The following is a 25,822-nucleotide window of genomic DNA, read 5'->3' as shown; positions in this document are numbered from 1 at the left end:
GTTACTCCTACGGTAGTAACCCCCGAGCAGCCTCTGGTCATGGAACGAGAGGTACAGACTCTTCTGCGAAAAGAGGCTATACACGGGTCCCTCCCCTCTGCAGAGAGTCGGGCTTTTACAGCCGGTACTTCATAGTTCCAAAGAAGGATGGAGGGTTAAGGCCTATTTTTAGATCTGCATCAGCTAAACAAAATGCTCACGATAAAACAGATCGTGTGTCACGTCAGGTCCGAGGACTGGTGTGTCACAATAGACCTAAAAAATGTATACTTCCACATCTCCATCCTTCCGCAGCACAGACAGGTCTTCAGGTTTGCTTTTGGGGGCGAAGCTTACCAGTATTGAGTGCTGCCATTCGGCCTAGCTTAATCACCCCACACTTTCACCAAGTGCGTGAATGCAGCTCTGGCTCAGGTGCGACTCCAGGGCATTCGCGTGCTCAACTATATCGACGATTGGCTGATGTTAGCTTAGTCGAAACAGTGGGCGTTCAGCATTGAGATGCTGTTCTCGCCCATATGAGAGTGTTGGGGCTAAGGTTGAACGGAAAGAAATGTGTGCTGGCACCTATAAGCTGCAGAGTACTACTTTTCTGGCGGTAGTCTGGGACACGAAAATAATGTTGGCTCGGCTATCCCCTCCCAGGATAAAAACGATCCTGGATACCGTGAACCAGATAAAGCTAGGTCAGTCACTCACTGTGAAACACTTTCAGAGAGTGTTAGGGCTGATGACAGCAGCGTCCAACGGGGTACCTTTTGGCCTGCGGTACATGAGACCCTTACAGTGGTGGCTCAGGACCAAGGGGTTCTCCCTGAGGGGAAACCCTTTTTCGCTTGATCAAGGTCACGCGGCGCTGCCTACGTGCCTTAGTGAAGTGAAAAGATCCTTGGTTCCTGTCCCAAGGTCCAGTTCTGGGGGCTCCTTGTCGTCGCGTAACGCTAACGACGGATGCCTCCCTAACTGGCTGGGGAGCGGTCATGAGTGGCCGCTCGGCCCAAGGTCTGAGCGGCCGTCAGCTCTCCTGGCACATAAACCAGCTGGAGCTGATGGCTGTGTTTCAATCATATAAAATCAAACACTTCCTCTCAGACCTGCGGGGCCGCCATGTGTTAGTTCGGTCAGACAACACTTCGGTGGTCTCGTATATAAATCACCAGGGGGGGTTGAGATTGCGTCGGGTGTGGAAGCTGACGCGTCATATGCTAACATGGGCCCACGGCAAGATGCTCTCGCTCAGGGCGATGTACATCCCTGGGGGTCCTGTATGTAGCGGCAGACTCCCTGTCGAGGCAGGGAGTGATGCCGGGAGAATGGAGACTCCACCCGAGGTCTTGGAGGAGCTGTGGATCCGCTTTGGGCGAGCCCAGGTGGATCTGTTTGCGTCTCGAGAGACGACACACTGTCCAGCATATTTCTCCCTCACGCATCCAGCCCTGCTGGGGCTGGACGCAATGGTACAGACGTGGCCGAGGCTGCGTCTGTACGCCTTCCCCCCTCTGGCATTGCTCCCAGGAGTGCTGGAGAGCGTCCGCCGGGACGGGGTTCAGCTTTTATTGGTAGCCCCGCTCTGGCCGGGCCAAGTATGGCTCGCCGACATTATGTCTCTCCTAGAAGGTCCTCCCTGGAAAATCCCAGTCAGGAGAGATCTTCTTTCGCAGGCCGGGGGGGTCAGTACTGCACCCGCGCCCGGAACTGTGGAAACGGTGGGCTTGGCCCCTGAGGGGGCCCAGTTCATAAACACGGGTCTATCTACTGAGGTGATAGAGACCATGTTGCACTCCAGAGCACCATCCACAAGGAGACTTTACGCACTCAAATGGAGAATTTTTGTCGCCTGGTGTACGCACCAGGCTTTGGACCCTGTTAACTGCCCGTTCGGTTCAGTTCTTGAGTTCCTACAAGAAAAATTCTCCGCAGGGTTATCTCCGTCAACACTGAAAGTATATGTGTCGGCGATATCTGCTTATCATATTCCATTAGATAATGCATCATTGGGGAAACACCCTTGGGTCATGCGTTTCCTTCGTGGTACTTTGAGGCGCAGACCTGCGGCATGCTCGAGGGTGCCTACTTAGGCAGTGGCACCCTCTTGTCTGGAGTTTGCACCAGGAATGGTAAAAGCATTTCTCTTCCCGAGGGAAGGATATGCTCCCAAGGTCCCGACTAATGTGCCGGGACCACTAATGCTGCAGGCTTTCTGTCCGCCTCCGTTCACTAGTCAAGACCAAGAGAAGCTAAATCTGCTATGTCCGGTCAGGGCCCTAGATGCATATGTCCACAGGGCTGCCCTGTGGCGAAACTCAGAACAGTTGTTTGTGTGTTTTTGGGTCCCCGAGCAAGGGAAAACCGGCTTCAAAGCAGATGCTTAGCAAGTGGATAGTCGAGGCTATTTCGCTCGCTTATGAGTCGGCCGGACATCCTTCACCAATGAGGGTCCGCGCCCACTCCACTAGGAGTATGGCTGCCTCTATGGCTCTTATTTCGGGAGTTTCATTGTCAGAGGTATGTGATGCGGCTGGGTGGTCCTCTCCGCATACATTTGTGAGGTTTTACAATCTTGACGTAGCCTCTACTCCGGGGTCCCGGGTGTTTCTGGGTTGATTCACACATACAGACATTTGGGACTCTGGCGGCGTGGGTATTGAGGTCCCCTAGCGTTTCGACGCAGCTCGAAGTTCCCTCGAGATAGGGAACGTCTCAGGTTACGTATGTAACCATGGTTCCCTGAGAGGGAACGAGACGCTGCGTCGAGATGCCATACTCCCGGCATGCCTGTGATCGATTTGTTCGACTTTTCCAGAAGCTAGTGACTGTTTGGTCCGGGCATGCTTTATAGCTTCCTGGTCGATGACGTCACCCGCCCGTGACGTATCGTCCCGCTATTGGACTGATTACACAAGTGCTTCATGACATGGCACGCAGAGGCGTCCCCTAGCGTTTCGACGCAGCGTCTCGTTCCCTCTCAGGGAACCATGGTTACATACGTAACCTGAGACGTTCCTTTTAGTTATTTTGAGTAGTGTGAGTTTAGTTTTTACATTGACTTTCAGTGGTTTCAACCTACAAAAACCATTATGGACATAATCCATGTTTAACTCCTTACATGGCATTGACCGAAATGTCCATAATTTGTGGAGAAAACACCAGATAGTTTTGAGATTTTCTCATCTTTTTATTTTTAATTTAGTTTTTTTGCTAGAATACTTTATTCTAGAATATATATATATATATATATATATATATATATATATATATATATATATATATATATATATATATATATTTTTTTTTTTAAAAGCTGTTCTTTCTTTTGATAAATTTGCATGTTCGGATATTCATACAACAAAATATTCTTGGGGCCATGAACATTTTATGAAAACGCTGCCAGTGACTGGCAACTTTTTTTTTTAACGCTGGCGGGGAAAGAGTTACATTAACCCGAGTTTATTTTATCTTGTGTCATTTTGCTCGTGCTTTTCTAGGGTGTTTCACAACCCGTCAACAACGTTAGTTTGACTTTGTTTCCTTTTCCAACGGCAGATCATTTTTTGCAGAATACAGTTTGAGTAGATGCATGTCGATTTGATGCTGTGAAGTCAACCAAAAATACGCAAAGCAACACACTAGTTGAAAAACGTGCAATAGAGGATTCTTACAAATTTGTAAGTGTTTATGTTTTAGAAGATTGCCTGTATGTTGATATTGTACGCATTAGTGTCTAACCAAACATAAAAAAGTTTTCAACTATATAGTGAGCGCCCCCTAGATTTAATTATGGAAAAAACTGCTGAGGTGGATTTAATTATTACGTATACCAAATAGTCCATTTATGTATTTAAATTAATACGAATTTGCGCCATGGATTCACCTAAAACTTTCCCAGATTGCTTCATCACAATATCCCTTTCACAGTCCAGAACGCTACTGAATATTCTTGTTGTTTGTATTTTAGTATTGAGAAGTGATGCTGTGACATGAGCATGGATGAAAGGTGATCTGGGAGAGGATGTTATCAGTGGGTTTGTGGGACCCGTCGGGGATGTGCGGAGAGGCCTGCTGCTCAGTAGGGCTATTAATAGAAATCTGTGGTATTTCCGAAAATAGGTTAAGCTGCCACTGCTGGCATCACTGCTCGCATGCCAGCCATCCTCTGAAGACAGAAAGAGAGGGAGAGGAGGAGAAACAGATGTAGCCTACTGAGGAAGTGTCTTTGTTCCGCCGTACCCTTCTTGCACTCAGTGCAGCATCTGAGTTTTCTGGCAGAGGACTTCCCAGCATGCCGCAAGACACAGTGTCACCCCTCGATATTTCGAATTCACAACACAATAGCTGATATAGACCAATTTGAGCCTTGCCACGACAAACAACTCCTGCATATGTATTAGGAAGGCAATTTAGTCAGAAAGCATAGTCGTTTTCTCCTATCCACTGTTGCTATAGTCCAAAATTTTCACTATTTATACAGTTGTTGTTTTTGTTTTCATCAATATTTTCAGAAATGTTGTACATTTTCAGTGTGCAAGGGATGTGAAGTTATTTCTGAATAATGCCAACTTATAATTTATGTAATAGGTCTCTGGCTCCATGTTAGATGATGTGCATATAGTTTTGCTCTAGTACACGGAGGTTGAGCACATTTAAAGGTGGCAGCCTTAATTAAGGTTTACAGGTTACGCTAGCGCACCGCTTATATTACAATACTCATTACAAAGTAATTAGGTGAGGGCAGGGACAATATTGTTGTCTGGACAGTGACAGAGAGAGAGAGAGAGAGAGAGAGAGAGAGAGAGAGAGAGAGAGAGAGAGAGAGAGAGAGAGAGAGAGAGAGAGAGAGAGAGAGAGAGAGAGAGAGAGAGAGAGAGAGAGAGAGAGAGAGAGAGAGAGAGAGAGAGAGAGAGAGAGAGAGAGAGAGAGAGAGAGAGAGAGAGAAAACCCATATGCATTTTTTTACAGGAGGCGCTCAGCACATTAAGGTGTTTTACATGATACGTGCTAACTGCGGGTGACACCGAAAGAGACACCGCTTGCCAGTGAAACATTCACGTGTTGTCATGCATGATTGCTACATTGCGCACACGTTTGGATAAATTTAATTTTTTATTTAATATGATCAGTCCTGCCTGCTAAACGACACATTATATTTACATTATTCGAGACAACACAGTAAATAAGAATGAATACAAATAAAGACAATACAATTGAATAAATTGTGATGCATAAAAATTAAGATGCACCGATATGAAAATATCAGTCGATACCGATAATGAAAACCGATATATTGACCGTTAAATCTAAATCCAAATCCAAATAGAGTCTGTTTACAAAAACAAAAGTCTCACCATTAAATGCCATGTCCCAAGCACACAATTATAATGAAGTTCTCATTATAATTTTATGGACTCAACACATGTTGCTCTTAACTGTATTTTCCTTTTTAAATTGATTCCAATCATATTTCAAGCCTTTCCAAAAAACAAAATTCATGGCAAACAGAACGCATCTGAAGTGTCTCTCAGCTGAAGTAAATAATCTATTATTTATCAGCTTTAAAAATATATCGGACGCATTTTCTGATCGGGCCAATAACGATAACATTAAAAAGGAAACATGTATATCGGCCGATACCAATATGGTGGCCAAAATATGGTCATCACTAATAACAATATTATGAAACCTTGTTTCTCAGTTTTTTCCTTCAACATAAAAAAGGTTGTTTTCTTAACATCGAGACTTAATATTCTGACAAGAATTTTTTTTTTATGTTTCTTACTATTTCTTTGGTCGTCTGTTACACATCAAATCTTTTACACATCATAATGCAAATGTGATTCAAAACGCCACTGATTCAGTTTCAATCACGATCCAATTAAAATTAGCATAAAACAACCATGCACTTAGAAATGACTTTTGGTAACTCCAAGACAAAAGGAAATGAGGGCAAAATTATGATTCAAACATGCCTTCCTACCTATGCAATATTGTAAATGAATCTGGACTGAAACCGAACCAAATGTAAAAGTGAATCTGTGAGAATCAGTTTCATTGTGCATTGTTTATACGATTTGTATAGTGTATAAATGCAAAAACATTAACAAAAATAGATTCAATGATCTAAATAGAATATAGTGAGAAAAAGTCTATACATGTAGGCATATAGATGTGGAATATGTCGATATATGATTCAATCAGCACAGCATACTTTATCCATTTTTTCCAGATTAACTGCACAACAGTTTTAAGTTCAGTCCTTTGTTCTCAGAGCTAAACTTGAATGTGTTGGGAACGAGTAGGAGGTGTGAATGACGGGGGTGCTCGCGAAGTTGCAAAGTGCTCAGGCGAGAACATGGAGAATGGGGGCACGGAAGCAGATTTAGCGCCAAGACCTTCGCACTTAACAGGCACCTCACAGTTCAGGGCTTGCACACAATTATGAAGGGAGGCAGGAACAGTGGTGTGATGGCTTGGCTTTTACTATTAAAAAACAGCAAATGGGGGCTGTCAGGAGCAGAGAGAGGGAGCGGCACCTTCAATTCAGCTAGCTTAATTACTGCTAAGCCTCTCTACCTCCCCATGAAGCTCTACACCATTCCTCAGACCTGCAGGCCTCATGGGCCTCTGTCTGTGTGATTGCTTATTAGCGCAGGGGTTAGATGTCATTTTCGTCCTGGAACAGAGAGAGGCACATTTTTGAAGTAGCTTGATTTAACTTTTTTTTTTGGTGATTTAGGAGAAATCATTTTAAAATACATCCAAAAGTCTGTGATTACTAGTGAAAATGCTTCTTATTTATTCTAATTTAATTTAATTTAAGCATTACATTTTTCATATATATATATATATATATATATATATATATATATATATATATATATATATTAGTGCTGGGTAACGATTACATTTTTAAATTGTGATTAATCGCACGAGTTTCTGTGATTAATCGTGATTAATCGCAGTATGCGCAAAATTCAATAATGAATACAAAAGTGCTGCTAAATGAACAAAAGTGCAATAACATATGGTTTCCAAACACTTTAAAGAAATAAGGTGCTTTTTACAGCAGTTAAGTAAGAGTTACAATATTTCTTGTAAATATCAACTTAAACATTAATTTAATCAAATTAAATTAAATTGGTGGTATACATCTATTGATTCTGTAGTAAGATTCTCATCAGTGTTCTGTCAGCTTTAACATAGGCCGACTTAAATCTGCATATTTGTGATATTCACCCCAGGGCGTTATTTAATTTGATAATTTTTTTTTTTAATCTTATTAAATGTATGCATCATCTTTCATGTTAAATTCTTACATTTGATTAATAAATTCAGTTATAATAGTAAAGACACTATAGGCTGTTACCAATCAAATAATGCAATTTAAACTTCCAAACAATACAGTTGCAATAAATAATGTTATAAGATTGATTGTTCTAAATAAAAACATGTAATCATACTTTTAAACATAACCGCCAATAGGGGGCAGCAAGTGATCTGCTTCATAAGTGAGTTATTGAGTCATTCATTCAAATTATTAATTAAAAACGCTGAATCATTCATTAACAAAACACCGCGCTGAGTTGCTTTCTTTTGGAACTGTTTTCGTCTGTGAAATCATGGGTGAAATGGAACAAAAAAGGTTGTTTGGGTCTAAAATTTAAGTAACTTTATATTAATTAGGCTACTTTGAACTAGGCTACACCATTCATGCTACACCATTCACGATTGCAAAGTCGACTTGTGTTACAATATCATAAATCATAAATATCAACAACTACAAAAAACAGTATGTTTCTTCTGTGAGTTTATATTGCTGTGGATTTCTCCACGAATGTCTCTCACAAAGAGACAGGCAGCGCGAGCCTCAACGCGACTTTGTTACCAGAGGCAGAGATACACCCCATTATCAATCGCTGTTTACATTGAATATAATAATAGCAACAAAAAAATCTGAATCATTCTCGCGTTTCTGGTTATTTTAATATTTTACTTGTCCCAGGCAAAAGAATGTCAAGCCCTTGGCTTACAGACAGCCCTGTATTCTCCTGTGACCAATGGTTTGTCTGTATGTGTATTCAGAGGCAGTGAGCAACGGGCTTTCAATATAATAATAAATAACTACGTTAATGCGCGATAAAATAGTTGTCGGCGTTAATTAATGAATGCGTTAACGCGATAATAACGCGTTAACTTGCCCAGCCCTAATATATATATATATATATATATATATATATATATATATATATATATATATATATATATATATATATATGAGAGAGAGAAAGAGAGAGAGAGAGAGTTTGTTTGTTTTAAAAATGTAAATATCAGCATAACACATTAAAAGGTTAGTTACCCGTAAGACCTCCATTCATCTTTGGAACACAAATGAAGATATTTTTGTTGAAATTTGATGGCTCTGAAAGCCCATAGCCCATCTCACTACGGTGGCTCTACAATCATTGTAAAAAGCGACAAGAATAGTTTTTGTGCACAGAAAAAAAAAATAACGACTTGTATGGTGATGGGCTGATTTCAAAACAAAGTTTCGAAGCGTTATGAATCAGTGTATCGATTCGTGATGTTAGGGGTTAACAGCTTATGACCCAGGACCAGTAGTGAAGAAATGAAGACAGAGTCAGGATTGCAATTAAATAAAAGAAAAATGTACTTAAGAATAGTTTGCAGTTTCAAAAGCAGAAGCCAGCTTCAAGTCTCACAAGGAGTTCGTAGGCCGCGCTCCCGCTCTCACCGTCTCGTTGCCTCGCCCTATCGTACATGCAATTGTCCCAACAGTTATACCGTTTTCAAGGTCTTATCCACGTCATTACTGCGATGTGGATGGTTCTGATTGGCTCAGAGACAATGCACAGTCATGGTAAATTTCCACTCGAGTCAGTTAATCTGATGCACTTCCACTGACGTGTCACTTGTTGATGCTTTCACCCAGAATTATGCCCGTAGTGGCCTTCCAGATCTGGAGCAGGCGCCAGTTTGCCCAGAACAACAAGTCCACCCATCTCTTAGGGTGCCCATTCTCAACACTGATCTGTAACACAGAATATTGCGCACATACACAGATACACAGTCTCTCCAAGGTTGGAGCTGATTAAGCTTCAGTTCTAACTAGTTCTTACCAAAACATACTGATAGCATGTGCTTTCTCTCAGTGAGAGGGACACACAATAGTACAGGCAATATTCATCTTGAGTCTTTAGTGTTTCAGTAAAAGGAAATATAAAAGAAATAAAACATAATAAATTAAATGAAAGACAAATCCATATTTCATATCTGGAAGCCGGGCTAAGTGAGCAAATGCTGTTACTGCACTCCTGACATGTTAGGGGTGTGTGATATCTCAAATCCAAACACACGACCTTGTTGCCAGTTTTTAGTGACACATCACACATCTCTAGGCCAGACCCTCAGTCACTCCTCAGAGACCAAATACACACTTTAGAAAACAAGAAACTAAAACAAAATCATAACTGGATAGAATCATTATAATAATATAGGATAAATATTGATTAAAGTTTTGATTATGAAGTTAATTAGGATATAAATATATACAGGTATATTGAAGCGGCAGTGGATTTTAGAATCCCCCCCTTCAGTGACTCGGATCGTGTGTCAAACTGCCAAACTGCGGAAATCACGTGACATTGGCGATCTGAATCACGAATCGATACACTGATTCACTGATAACAGTTCGAAACTTTGTTTTAAAATCTGCCCATCACTATATAAGTTGTTATTTCGTTTATTTTTATTTTTTGCACACAAAAAACTATTCTCGTCGCTTCATAAAATTATTATAGAGCTACTAGTGAGATGGGCTTTGTAACGACATCTTTAGTGCCTTTTATGGGTCTTGAGAGTGGAAATGACATTGGTGTCAATGAAGGCCTTTCTGAGCCATCGGATTTCAACACAAATATCTTCATTTGTGTTCCGAAGATGAACGGAGGGCTTACAGGTCTCAAACGATATTAGGGTAATTATTGACAGAATTTTCGTTTTTGGGTGAACTAACCCTTTAAGAAATGTAATTAAAATACAGTTGATTAATGAACTAGAAATAGTTCAGAATATTTCATATTTTTGTTTTTAAAGATCCAAAATTTGATTTAATTTCCAGGTTTAAATGGGGGAAAGAATCCTAGATTTTCAATGTTTTGTCAGGTTTTTGAACCACACTCTATTAATAATATTCCCATCCAGTGAAATATTTTATCAGAAACCATTCAGCTACATATAGAAAAATGATTATATTAGCACAAAATTTAAAGTAAAATCCATTGCCTACTAACTGTCAGTTTCCTTTGTTAATTTTTAAATCACATTTGATCAAACAATAGAGATTTTTATCAAACAATGCGGTAGATCATTTCCACACTCTGTCCTTAGGGTGCTGTGTCAGCCATTTCCATGGCTGATACTTTTATGTCGAGTTTCAAATAATTTCATCATGCAGCCCAAAATTGCGCGCCTGGTATGCAACAGCAGGGCAGTAATTTGTACGTGTTTGGATTCCAATTGGTGCCCATGGGCTGCAATCGCACTATGCATTAAAGTGAAGGGATTAGAATTAAAATGCTTCTCTTGCTATCTGTTTTACTGTCACTTTCTCTCTCTCTCTTCTCTCTCTCTCTCTCTCTCTCTCTCTCTCTCTCTCTCTCTCTCTCTCTCATGGACTCACGCACACTATTCTTTTGCTTATATTAGTGGGGCAACTAATTTACTCCGGATATTCTTTGTAAATGCATTGTGAATGTATCCAATTTGGTTTTTGAGCAATTGCAAGATCATGTTCGCCACAGATTGAAAAGAGCCTTGGTGAAATAATTTTAGACATAATAAAGCTTTGATGTATTTGAAAGCAGTACAGCATTAGTGGGATTGATACAATAATAAATATAAAAGAACACAAGTGGCATGCTTGTTTGTTTGTCCCAGCAAGTAAGGACAATGTTTTGGCCAAGTCTTATTTGGGCATTACCTGTTCATGACCCCAAGTCACTTCAGGTACTCATATAGTGGCTTTTGATTAATTATTAGCATTTGGTCATTATATTCTGCTGTCTTTTGAGTTAAATTGGCTTCTATTGACCTTAGTCAGAATAAATTACTTATTTAGTTGAATGCAAATGAAAACAAGTCTGCTGAGGCCTGAACTCCAATCCGTACAAAAATATTGTAGCTTTGTTTTCTTGGTTGCTGATCATACAGCTGTCAAAACACTAAAAGATCTCAAAAACATGGTTTATGAAAAATACAGGTGCCTACCAAGAAAATATGACACGCCAAACTGCCCGCTTTCTCCACCACATTTTTGTTTGCATCACATTACATGTGAGATATACTCGAACTAAAATCTGTAGTCAAGGAACAAAAGTTTGCAGAGTTTTAAAAATAAGATACTATAGAAGTGTTTATATTGTGGATTGTTTGTTTAAGATTGACCAGTGATGTGAGTTTGGGGCGGGACTATCTCTTTGTTTGACCAATAGCAGATGGACGAAGTGTTTGGATTTTTTTTAGCAATTCTTTTTAGTGAAGTTAGTTAAAAATAAATAAATACATACATAGTGTTTGTTTCTGTGCAGTAGAACATGGGTTAAGAGAGAGATGGTGACAAAAGGAAGAGAAAGCGAGACTGCTTAGTAGTTAGTTTCACATACCAAAGTGTGATCCCTGCATTGCAGTGAGTCGGGCAAATCTGAGAGTTGCTTTACTGTAAATACGTCTACCAGTTGGCACTGTTAATGTCACAAAAATGAATGTGCTCAGGGAACTTTTTCTGCGAAGTCTCCTTTTCTGTGATGCGTATGGCAGAAGGGTTATATAATCGGGTGTGTATATGGGCATGTTTTTATGAATATCTGTCTAGGGACCCGAGAGACTCTAAGTTTCTCTTACTAGTTCTCCACCACTGTTCGCCTCTCTGTCAGGGTGTCAAGGGTAGTCAGGGCTTATTCCAGCCAGCCAAGAGCCTTGGACAGGGACGGCTGGCTGATCTCTGGACTTGCTCAAACACACACACAAGCACACATACAGAGATACACACAGAGGCACATCCAGTGTAAAGCGGACTGGACAGTCTCCCCCATGTTAGAAAATAGACTGTCTGTATTTAGCCTGTCTGCAGGGACTCCTCACGGCACCTCTGGCCCTGTCATTGTAAGGGACGCGGAGGCTTTGTGCTGGCTCGTTTTACTGTGCTGGCGATTGTGATACTCGATGGGAACACAATGTTGTGGCTAGGCTTGAATATTGAATGCTCAAGTTAATGTTAAATGCTTTTTGCTTTGCTTGAATTAAACCAGTCCATCTGGTCTTCCTTTTGGTCTGTCTAATTCAAAGCATACATCTTGGTCCCAAACTTATTGTTCAAGATTTACACTTAGTGTTGGTCAGTTAATAGATTTCAGAAATCTTCACGTTCACTGTTCCTCAGTGGTGGAAATGACCAACCTTCTCCTGAATTGTAAAATAAATTATGATGTTATAAAAACAGAGGACACACACAATTCTTCCTTGGGACAACTCATTGTCCTTTCATTAGCTATTTGGATTGGTAATGGCATTTCGGGATTGAAGACCTTGTAATTGACAGTACTTTCATTTACCATATTTTACAGAATATAAGTCACGTTTTTATTTATTATCTGAAACATGTTTTATATTCTAAAGCAAACTATATCGTAATTAAAGGGTTAGTTCACCCAAAAATGAATTAATGACTCACCCTAATGTTGTTCCACACCCGTAAGACCTGTGTTCATCTTCAGAACACAGTTTAAGATATACTATACTGTTCATGTCCAGAAAGGGAATAAAAACATCATCAAAGTAGTCCATATGTGACATCAGTTAGTTCATTAGAATCTCTTGAAGCATCGAAAATACATTTTGGTCCAAAAATAACAAAAACTACGATTTTATTCAGCATTGTCTTCTCTTCCTTCTTTGTGTTCAATCCTCAAATAAAGATTCAAACGGTTGTGAATCAGTGAATTGATCAATGATTCGGATTGCGCGCCAAACGGCCAAACTGCCGAAATCACGCGACATTGGCAATCTGAATCACTTTTTCTGGGAAGTAAGGCAGTTGTATAATGGGAGCAAGATCTTGAGATAAAACAAGAACCTGTTGAGTATGTAACTAACATTACTCTTGCAGTGAACAAGACTTTTCTGAACTTAAACTCCTGCTCTAATTTGATATGGTTCCTGCAGAACAAGCGCTGGTCTTATTTGGTCTTCCAGCCTGGTCTGTTGGCTGGTTTTAAAAGATTTTTGGACGCTTTTTAGTTGGTCGGGCTGGGATACTGACTTAAACCAGCCAGGAACAGCAAACCATCAGCACTATTGCACTACTCCCTTTCTTCCACTCATTTGTAATTCACTTTAAATAAAAGTGTCTGCTCTAAATGTATAAATGTAAATGATGTTTTTTTCCTAATGAAGCTGTTTGGTTACTCCAAATGACTGTCAATATCAGGCAGTATAGAGTTCAAGACCACTGTCTGTCCAAGTCATTGAAAGTCTCCTTTCCTTTTTGTCACACAGGCTGCGCGTTCCTCACCTACTGCGCCCGTGAGTCGGCCATCAAAGCCCAGAACGCCCTCCATGAACAGAAGACACTGCCGGGGGTAAGTCCGCTGCCAGCCTTTCGCCTCACCTCTTTAAGAGGGCCACCATGCCAGTCAAAGTTAAAGCTGTATGTTTTAGACAGAGAGCTAAAGCCTTTGGAACAGAAATCAGTCGATAACCCAGCCTTTTAAGATCAAGCTTTGAGCCGTTTCATGGTACTTCTCCCCGGGGACATTTGCAAGCATTGATCCAATGCTTTCAGCACAGGGCTTGGGGATGCAGTGATAGCAAATGTCAATTCATTTGTTCTCTCAATTTTTCCAAACTGCTCCATTTACGCAAAAAGCCAGTGAGTCATTGTTGCCCAGTTGCATAAAAGTATTCCAGACGCACAAAAATAAACATAGCGGGGGGGCAGCAAGGGTGTTTCCATTGAGGGTTGTGTGCTTCTGAGGATTGCTGGCAATTGCGACGACATTCAAAGCACAAAACACACAAGGAGGTCAGACCGAAGGAGGTCCACACGGCCTTACACAGCCGTAGTGAATGGTTTGACAATGACACATTGTTGCCGTGCTGCCAGGCAGACATCTCCTGAAGTAACCTGCAGGAAACTCAGGTGCACAGAAAGTAACATATTTGGCATCACAATTGCAATTATGGCAAATTATAGCATGGGATAAATTGATAGAAACTTCAGATTTCTTAGTATTTTATATGATGTATAAAAGGATATATAATCGATTATATATATATTATATATATATTTTATTCTATATATTTTATACTCTTGAGCTTAAAGTGATCGTTCACTCTAAAAGGAAAAATGTCATCAATTACTCACCCTCATGCCGTTCTAAACCCGTAAGACTTTGGTTCATCTTCAGAACACAAATGATGATCTTTTTGATGAAGTCTGAGAGCTTTCTGTCCCTCCATTGACAGTCTACGTAACTGACACTTAGACGATTAATTAACGATAATTAATCAAATAAATTGACGATATTTAATCCAATTTTTCTGAAGAGACTTGTCCATTTATATGATGAACAGATTGAATTTTACTCGCAAATAAAAATGAATCAACTCACACATCAGTTGTGATAAACGGAAGCTCAAGCATGTTCGCTTGACATGTGGGAACCAATGAGGTTCATTCTCGTGTTACGCAGCACGTTTGAGCTTCTTCAAGAACCAATGAGGTTCATTCTCGTGTTACGCAGCACGTTTGAGCTTCTTCAAGAACCAATGAGGTTCATTCTCGTGTTACGCAGCACGTTTGAGCTTCAGCAAGAACCAATGAGGTTCATTCTCGTGTTACGCAGCACATTTGAGATTCCACAAGAACCAATGAGGTTCATTCTCGTGTTACGCAGCACGTTTGAGCTTCTTCAAGAACCAATGAGGTTCATTCTCGTGTTACGCAGCACGTTTGAGCTTCAGCAAGAACCAATGAGGTTCATTCTCGTGTTACGCAGCACGTTTGAGCTTCAGCAAGAACCAATGAGGTTCATTCTCGTGTTACGCAGCACGTTTGAGCTTCCGCAAGAACCAGTGAGGTTCATTCTTCTGTTACGCAGCACGTTTGAGCTTCGCAAGAACCAATGAAGTTCATTCTCGTGTTACGCAGCACGTTTGAGCTTCGCAAGAACCAATGAAGTTCATTCTCGTGTTACGCAGCACGTTTGAGCTTCCGCACGAACCAATGAGGTTCATTCTTCTGTTACGCAGCACATTTGAGCTTCGCAAGAACCAATGAAGTTCATTCTCGTGTTACGCATCACATTTGAGATTCAGCAAGAACCAATGAGGTTCATTCTCGCGTTATGAAGCACGTTTGAGTTTCAGCAAGAACCAATGAGGTTCATTCTCGTGTTACGCAGCACGTTTTAAGCTTCGCAAGAACCAATGAAGTTCATTCTCGTGTTACGCAGCACGTTTGAGCTTCGCAAGAACCAATGAAGTTCATTCTCGTGTTACGCAGCACATTTGAGCTTCTGCAAGAACCAATGAGGTTCATTCTCGTGTTACGCAGCACGTTTGAGCTTCTGCAAGAACCAATGAGGTTCATTCTCATGTTACGCAGCACATTTGAGATTCCATAAGAACCAATGAAGTTCATTCTCGTGTTACACAGAAACGTTTGAGCTTCTGCAAGAACCAATGAGGTTCATTCTCAAAGATAAACAAAAGTCCTTACGGCATTGGAACCCCATGAGGCTTTGGAACGACCCTTACACTTTAAGTTGCCATTTACTCCATAAGTTTATGCAAAACATGATGATCCATGTTAGTCATACACTCGTCTTACAAAGATTCTAGAAAGAAAAATAATATATTCAGCGATGTCTAAGGTTGCCGTTGAAAAAATTCTAAAGTTACACATTTATATAAGAAGCTTCAAAATGAAAACTTTGAAATGACAAGTGGTGTCCAACATTCGATTTAGTGCCACAATGGATTCAGGGCAACCATGTCAAACACACACCAACACACACTCACTTTAACCCCTAAGAGAACATTTGAGGAGAGAACATGAAAGGAGAGAAAAAAGGATGGAGGGTGCACTCAAAATGTGACACATGTCATCCAGACCTGTTGAGAATACATCACAACTTCCCCATCTCAGTGTGCGGTGAGAGAAACACGCGCACACATGCACACAGACTTGCTGCATGTGTGACATCATTGCATCAGCTTCACTTACCAGTGTTGTCATCCCCTGAGACAACTGTGAATAAGGTAGTAGGTGTTTGTTGAAGAGTCTGAGAACTAGAGGCATGTTTTTATGTGCATGCATTTGCCTGCTAGGAATAGGTCATAATGGTTGACTCGTTTCTCTTTTTTTCGTTCACATTTGTTCATTTAGTATTTTAGTGTGGTGCTTTAATTAGCATGCTGACAGTGTTATATGCATTAGCTTTTATAATTTGCTCTGTAAAGTCCTCTCAGGAAAAGATGCATCTCCTAAATTTATCACATTCAAAACACTGCTTCTACAGCCATACAAATTTAAACCAACATCTTTGGCTGTTGCATCATTATTTTTCATTGTGTCAAGTTTAAATGGTTATGTTTTAAAACAAAAAAACAAAACAAAAAGCATGACACAATTCTTAATTCAGTTGCGCTCTGAATACAAGACCAAATCTTTTAAAACCCCTTTAAGAAATGTGTCCAATCTGGGTCAGGTGAACCTGAAGCCAGTCTAATTATTCAGGGCTTTTCCTTAAAGAGACAGTTCACCTGAACAAGTCATTGTTTACTCACCCTCATGTGGTTCCAAACCTGTACGACATTCTTTCATTACGGAACACAAAAGAAGATATTTTGAAAAGTCTCCTTTTTCTTTGTCCATGCAATGAAAGTCAGTGGAGTTGTTTTGGATCACATTGACATGAGGGGAGTGACAGAATTTCCATTTTTGGCTGAACTATCCCTTTAAGACTGATTAGCCACTCAGTCAACCCACAACTAGTTCATTTTGAAAAGAACACGCGCTTTCCTCCGTGTACAGCTGCTAAATTGATCTGGCCTGCAGTGAGTCTTGGCCAAACGGCCTGTCCCTAAATCTTTTCCCAACAACCCCCGCCTCGCTACATTGATGGTAAGTAGATATGCCAGTTGTTTGTTTGCTAAATCCTGCTTGATATGCAGATTGCCAGAAGCTACAGAGTAATTCATGTAAACTAGGGTTCTTCCGGAACGGACCTATAAGTTATTTATGCTTGCATTTTTTCTTTAACTCTTGACTGACCATCCCTCTTAGCAAAAACCTTGATGGGATGTGTCAGTCTTTCACTACAGTATTATTTAAATACTATTATAGTTTCTATTAATATTTCAAATTTGCATTTATTTTGATATATTTTGTTCAGTTTTAATTTTAATACTTTTTTTGTGTGCTTTTTTATTCATTTTTATTCATTTTGTTTGTTTATTTCAATTTTAGGTTTTTATGATGTTCCAGTTAGTAATTTTAGCACTTCGACTTTAGCACTCTATTTTTTTTCTGTATTACAGGTTTTTCCCATCCAATATTTATATTTAATTTGATTTTGGCTTCATTTTAATTAACAAAATGTTTTTAATAGTTTTACTTTTAGTTTACTTTTAATTGCCGATAGTAGCCGATTTGCTCATTTCATATGTAAACCTGTTAGCTACAACTTAAGGCCAGTTTTACATGGCTGTTGGCTCTGATGGTAGAGATTATTAAATAAATCAACATCTAAAAAAATTAACTCAATGAATTAACTCATTGACGAACATTTTCAGCTTTCTGTGTTTTCACTGTTATATTGTAGGTCAGCGTTATTACGCATCTTCTGAAAGCATGCCGAATCTCCTGATCAAAAGACATGTCAAGAAGAAGCAGAAACAAGCGATATCATATGTAAGCAGATTAATAGGTAAAATAACGTGATCATCAACATTAAACAGCATATAAATAAAAACTGCAACGTTACCAAATTAAATGTCGATCCAGGATGAGCTATAGGACTGTGAAGCTTTTGGGGTGTTGATGGACTCGATCTACTCTATTCTGGGGACCATGGAAATTTTAAAAAATTGCTTTTGAGATAATTCTTCCATAGATAATTTCATAAAAGTATTAGTAGGTAATGTTTTTCTTGTTTTTCTTCATTACATCCATGAATGTGGAAAAATCGAAGTAAAATATTGTCCGGTAACCAAAATGGTACCGATATATTTTGGGCGTTGTATTGTCACTAAATATCGTAGGGGGCTAAATTGCGCTCGGCTAGCAGTTGTACATGACACACAAAAGCTAACTGAGTAAACGCCTGCGTATGGAGCAATCCCAGAGCACATCTCACATGTAGCAACTGCCAAGATCGATCAAACGACGTAGATCCTCCCAGTTGAATTCCAGCTGGGATTTCACAGAGCCTTCATGTTTAACGTACTGCTAAGAATCGCAATGACAAGGGGGGGCCACATATGAGGCCCATTATAGGAGTGGCCGTGTCTGTTGGAGGACAGAGGAGGAGCAGGAGGAGGAAGTTGGGCGAAGGCGAGGAAGGCGTTCTGACAGCTGTCCGCCTCAATAGTGCGCTTCCCCATCAGTGACCTCTGAGGAACATCAGCTCCGCAATGTGTGAGATGTGGTGATAACATCACCATGTATACATGGCAGCTTGTCAAGATCATCTAGGGCTAACGGCACTGATCTGTGTATGTTTGTGCGTAGTGGGATGGAGAGTTGATTTTGTTTGTGTGTGTGTGGCTGGTCAGAGTCATGAGTGGGAATTTTGAGTCGTTTTGAAAGTTAGAACTTTTAAAACGGGGATAGAAATGGCCTGAAATGGCCCTATATTCATGAATTTTAATTAGATGATGCAACATTCGGTCAACTGATTTGGCAAGTGAGCAGTATTAGTAGGATTGCTACTGTTTAAAGGTTTGTTTAGTTTACGACTATGACCAAACAAAACAAAACTTTTAAAACCATAAAGTTTATTGACCAGAAAGTAATAGAGGGGGAAGGTGGACATTTATAAAAAAGGGGTTGGATACATTTACTATACCCTTCCTCTAAAAAAACAAAACAATTAATCAATTGCTTAAAAAAAAAAAAAAAAAAAAAAACAAGTAAAAAAGATATTCTTCCACACCTTTGGATTATTATTAGGGGTTAAATGCCAAAATCCGTTTATATAATGTTTATATAATATATATTTTTATTGTTGTCATTAAACATTATTATTATTATTATTGTTATAAATAAATCACACACACGCACGCACACGCACGCACGCACGCACACACTTTTTAATGCACATTAACATATACAAGTTAAAACAAACTTGTGTATATATATATATATATATATATATATATATATATATATATATATATATATATATATATATATATATATATATATATATATATGTTCATTTTTTGTAATCATAGACATATGCCGTTATTTACATACTTTGCATGGCAGGGTTGAGAGGGGTCAAGCATTATTATTTTTATTTAATAGAATTTAATACTATATTATTATTATTATTATTATTATTATTATTATTATTATTATTAATAGTAATAATAATAATACATTATTACATTTGATTAAATAAGAATATATAATTTTGATAGAAATAGTGGATTATATAATTTGTAATAAAGAACACTATTTTATGAAAACTATATATATAATTTGTATTATTATTATTAATATTATTATTATCATGTTTTGTTATTGTTATTATTAGTAGTAGTAATAGTAGTAGTGGTAGTAGTAGTATCAATACATAGTATATGTAATTTATTAATAATAACAATAATAATAATGATAATACATTCTTTTTAATGGCAACAATAACAACAATACATTATATATGCATATTTATAAACATCGTCTCTATGTGAAGGACGTGTGACTAACAAGAATCAAATGTACCAATACGAATCAGAATGTCCTTTTATGAAAATGTAATTGAGGTCACTCAGCATTTTGATGTAAAATGCTAACAAGAAGGAATTCATCTCAGCAGTATTTTAAGTGTATTTAAAGTATGTGCCTCCGTTTCCAAGCAGCTGGTGAAAAAGATGATTCATAACTCAAATTGAATTTGTTGCATTATAGCAGCTAACCATTTTTAGAATCTATCTAACTTACTTTTAATTCACCAACATAAGTTGCAAACAAGGTTACAGCGAAGATTCAAAATGTATTATAAAGATCTATATGGACAAATATGTGAAGATATTTATGGTATGCCTTCCAGGCATGACTCACAAAAAGAGTTTTATATTCCTCTCAATTAAATGCAGTATGGCAGCATATATCCGTCTACACCGGAGAAATATCACACTGAGTCAAAACAATGTGAAGATGAAGAAAACTGTTTGTATTAATTGACACACACACAACTCCTCTCTCAACCCCGATGTGCATTTTATAATCTACTTTGGCATGACATATGTATATATAACTACAAAAAGATATATTTTTCGAACTGCATCAGTGAGAAATCGGATATGTATATTGAGGAAGGCCAGCCACGCTTGGAGAAAATGAGAGCGCTAGGTTTCTGTGTGTATGAGCGCATGCTGTCCACGGGGCTCCACACCCCTGCTGGAACTGCAAATTCACCTGCTCCTCTGGAGTCGGTCTGCTCCTCTGCAAATCCGGTGTAATTTAAGGTGTGTGTTTTACGCCCTGATTCGTTGCTTGTTATCACATCCATCTGTGGAAGACTTGTGAACAGGCCAATTTTGTTTTTGCTAGGAAAAACACATACTCTTAACATTAAAGTTTTTTTTTTTTGCAGCCCTTTTGGTTCCCCAAAGAACCTTTCAATCAACAGTTCTTAAAGGGGTAGTTCACCCAAAAATGAAAACTCCTCATTTACTCACGCTTATAATCTTCCAAACCTGTATGAGTTTCTTTATTCTCTTGAGCTAAAAAGAAGATATTTTGAAGAATGTTGGCAACCAGACAAGTGACGGTAGCCATATGGGGAAAAATACTATGGAAGTCAATGGCCATCAACTGTCTGGTTACCAACATTCTTTAAAATATCTTCTTTTGTGTTCAGCAGAAGAAACAAACTCTTACAGGTTTGGAACAATGTGAGGGTGAGTAAATGATACCTGAAAGGACTTTACCTCCAGAGAAAGGTTTTCATAGTTTCTGTATCTATTGGCGGAAGTACCTGCTTTTTGGTGTGTTCGCACCAAAGGAAACTGGGACTGATTTTAATTTTAGGAACTAAAATGGGAGCTAATGGCACTTTTCCACTGCATGGTACGGCGCACTTAAATTGTACCACCTAAGGTTAAGTTTCTAAGCAAACCGTAATGTTACACATAAACACTGCAGATCACTGATTGGTCAGAGATAACCGTCACTACCAGCGTAATTTGTGACAATTACGAGAACTTAAATATACAAGTTTTGGGAGACTCCATTACTCAATTGAATGGAGGGAACAAGTTTACTCAAATCAATTGAATTAAATCAACTGATTAGGGTTTTCAGTAAGGAGCTACCAGAGCAATTTTCATTTTTGGGTGTACTATCCTTTTAAAAATAAAGGTTCTTAATTGGTGTCTATGGTTCCAAGAAGAACATCCATGGAACCTTTCCAAGGTTCTTTATAGTGGATATAAAATCTTTAGATTTTTAAATGTTCTTCACACTAAGAACACATGGTTCTTTTAAAGGGTTAGTTCACCCAGAAAGATTCGGATCGCGTGTAAAACTGCTAAAATCACGTGACATTTGCGATCCGAATTGTGAATCAATACGGTGATTCATGACCGTTTGAATCTTTATTTGAGGTTTGAAAACAAACGCGGAAGAGAAGACAATGCTGAATGAAGTCGTAGTTTTTGTTATTTTTGGACCAAAATTTATTTTCGATGCTTCAAGAGATTCTAATGAACTAACTGATGTCACATATGGACAACTTTGATGATGTTTTTATTCCCTTTCTGGACATGGACAGTATAGTGTGCACACACTTGCATTGGAGGAACATAAAATCTCTCGGACCAAAAATATAAAATATCTTAAACTGTGTTCTGAAGATGAACGGAGGTCTTATGGGTGTGGAACGACATTAGGGTGAGTCAATAATGACATCATTTACATTTTCGGGTGAACTAGCCCTTTAAAAACACTGAAACAGGGAACCAAAAATGTTGTTTTTTCTATGGTACTCCTTTTCTGATCCGTAACCGATGGAGTGTTGTTGCAGCAATAATATGATTGCTAACTCTTGTAAACTAACAAGGCTCTATTTTAGCATTTGATGGACATAAAATATTTAAAGAACGCAGCAGGTGTTACCCTGGGTGTGAACACTGTGTGTGCTGACAAAGCTACATGTTTTTCTCAGAATAAACACTGATAGGATGCTGACGGCCGCTCGTATCCAATCAAATTAGTGAAGCCTGATTGGCATGACTATTTTAAATACAGTTGGGGCCTGAAATCTAATTTAAAACAGGAAGTTTTAGGAAGTTTGCAACAAAGAAAAGTTATTATGTACAGTGAATAAGAAATATTCTGCACTCTTTATAGATCACTGATTTCTGCTGGCATTAATGCAAAGTGGGAGCAAATTAAACCCAAATAATTGTTAATAAACCTTTTTTAACTAATTTAATTAGATAGATAGATAGATAGATAGATAGATAGATAGATAGATAGATAGATAGATAGATAGATAGATAGATAGATAGATAGACAGATAGATAGACAGATAGATAGATAGTAGAGCTGTGCAATACATCAAAATTATAGAAATATCGCAACATGCATATCGCAACGGCTCGCAATATCTGAATGATTTAAATAGGCTACTTCAACATTGTGAAAAGTGTATGTTTTTGGTCACACATTGGGAAGAGAATAGACTGGGGACATTACTGTTACTTATGTGACTTGCTTGACATTAAAAAGAGTTATTAAACGCAATAATTTGCGAAAAACAATAATTTGCAGTCTCGTTTGACACACACACACACACACACACACACACCGAAACGTGAACAATTTGTGACACAACATTTTTCTACAACACAACTGGTCACTTTCAGAAGTTGTAGCGATGCTTTCTTTTCCCAGAAAATATGTGAAATGCAAATGGTTTCACTCTCAGTTTTTTTTTTAAATAATATTTAAAATATAATTTAAATAGATTTTTACACACTAATTGAAATATCGTATCGCATATCGAATATCACATTATTTAACAAGATATCGCATATCGCATTTTTCTTCAATATCGCACAGCCCTGATAGATAGATCGATGGATGGATGGATGGATGGATGGATGGAACTACTAAATAATGCATTTATAAATAATATTAAATTATAGTATTATTAATATAACACTGTTTATATATTTATGTTTTACAATTTTATATAGTATTTATAATTGCATTTTAATACATTTCAAGCAATGCATTTTTTAAATAAACATTTAATATAATGATTCATTTGTATTACTTTAATTTAAATTGTTTTTATTAATTTTTAATTACTTTTTAGAGATACTACTGACTGAAAACAAATATATATATAATGTATTACATTTATGTATTCAATTAAAATGTATTAAATAAAATATATGACATTTTTCTAGTGTATATACTAGAACATTTTTATACATTTTCAGTTGTACACAAAGTCATAAACAATGTGTTCATAATATAAATAAATCAGTTTTTATTGTATAATGTAACGACTGAAAATGGATTTAAAGAAGTAATGCACAAACAACAGCACAGCAAATCACATTTGTGTATTCGTTGATTTTTATCTACAAGGCAAACAGTGATTTTTACATTCCTCTGATAATCTCTAATATCATTTTCAACATTTGTTTGCGTTGGGATGTTGGAAAACTTGAGCGTGTTTCCTGCTGTCTGCTTGTCTTCCTCTATTGGTCTGTTTCTCTCTCAAATACGCTGATTCATTGACTTGACAATGAAGTGAGCCGGTGGATTGCGGTGCTCTCTGATGGGTGGATATTTGCGTCCGGGGTTTGTGGTAATGCAGTTACATGGCCGGCAGTGTGTGATGAATAGAAAGTCTCCAGTGCCGTCATATGAGAAATCACAGCGGAGCTGCACACGAGACTGTGCTTCTCACTTCATGAAGTTTTATAGTGCCGCTTCCTCTGTTATGGCTTCTACCACAATGGAGAGATGCAGACATATGACTGCAGCCTTACACGTCATGTGTGTGTGTGTGTGTGTGTGTGTGTAATGGCACAGGGCTGTAATGTACATAGTAAAATGCCATCGCCCTAGAGTGATCCTCAGGGATTTCCTTACAACCCTGAAACAAGAGAGAAAGCTGGATTAACACCTCTTTCTTCATATTAGTTTGAACATGTAAGGTCAATATTATGGCCATGTTTTTTAGTTTTGTTGTGGATGTGGATATTTACTATGGTAATGCCATGGCATTTTTAAAGTAGCATGAAGGCTGTAAATACCATGGTATATAAATACAGTAATTATTCAGTGTTATTTTAAATTACCATTTTATTTTTCTGTGTGCATGTGGATATCATGACACTGAATATACCATGACACTTTTTTAAATGGAAAGACCATTTTTAATACATGTTCCATAGTATTTATTAAGGAAGCCCTAATAATAAAATCTAAATGAGATTACCATTGAATCAAAATTATAACACACTAATTCAAGATTGTGAGATAAAAGTTGAAATTGTCATATTATGACTTTTATTATGCCAATTTCTACTTTTTCTTATTTATGCCAGTTTTGACTTTTTATCTCATAATTTTTGTATATTTATTTATGTATTGTGTAATTTATCTATCCCAGTTTTGACTTTTTGTCAATTTTGATACTTTTAATCTCAATTTCTACTTTGTCATAATCATGTTGTCAATAAAAAAAAAAATGTTTAGCCTACCTTATAATTTCAATTTTTTATCTCATAATTATCACTTAATGTCATAATGGTGACTTTTTTTTGTCAAAATTATGCTGTCAATTTTTTAGTTGTATCCCAGTTTCGACTTTTTGTCAATCACGATACTTTGTATCTTAATTTCTTTTTGTCATAATTTTGGTAGTATGCCAATTTTGACCTTATAATTTTAACTTTTTATCTCATAATTATCACTTTTTATGTCATAATTGTGACTTTTTTGTCATAGTTATGCTGTCAATTTTGAATTTCTATCCTAGTTTTGACTTTTTGTCAATTTTGATAGTGTGTATCTCAATTTATTTTTGACATAATTATGGTATTATGGCAATTTTTACTTTTTACCTCATCATTTTAACCTTTTATCTCATGATTATCACTTTTTATCTCATAATTGTGACTTTTAAAAATCATAATTATTTTATAAATTTTGACTGTATCCAGTTTTGCGATTTTGTCATAATTATGGTAAGGCCAATTTTGACTTTCTCATAATTTTAGATTATTTTGAAAATGATTTTTTTTTTTTTTTTTTTTTATTAAAAAATTCTCAAACTTATTATGCTGTATGTTTTGACTTTATATCCTAGTACTTAGATATTACTTTTACATATTACAATTTCTACTTTTTATTCTAATTTTGGTATTATGCCCATTTTGACTTTTTATCTTATAATTTCAACTTTTTATCTCATAATTATCACTTTTTATGTCAAAATTTTTATTTACCATAGCATTTGCAACTTTCATAATTCAAAAGTGCCATGGTAGCATG

At 37.7% G+C, this 25,822-nt stretch overlaps 1 protein-coding gene across 20 annotated transcripts in view; it reads left to right on the top strand.

Moving 5' to 3' along the window:
- Positions 1-25,822, top strand: part of celf5a (cugbp, Elav-like family member 5a) — a 285,909-nt gene that overhangs the window by 11,101 nt on the left and 248,986 nt on the right. For all 20 annotated transcript variants that reach the window (XM_067415926.1, XM_067415920.1, XM_067415913.1 and 17 more), the window contains exon 2: positions 13,567-13,649. In XM_067415926.1, the coding sequence (XP_067272027.1) occupies positions 13,567-13,649 (83 nt within the window). The remainder of the gene's footprint in view (positions 1-13,566; positions 13,650-25,822) is intronic.

This window comes from Pseudorasbora parva, chromosome 14, assembly GCF_024679245.1.
Source record: "Pseudorasbora parva isolate DD20220531a chromosome 14, ASM2467924v1, whole genome shotgun sequence".
Classification (NCBI taxonomy): domain Eukaryota; kingdom Metazoa; phylum Chordata; class Actinopteri; order Cypriniformes; family Gobionidae; genus Pseudorasbora; species Pseudorasbora parva.
This window is presented reverse-complemented; position numbering and strand designations above follow the sequence as displayed.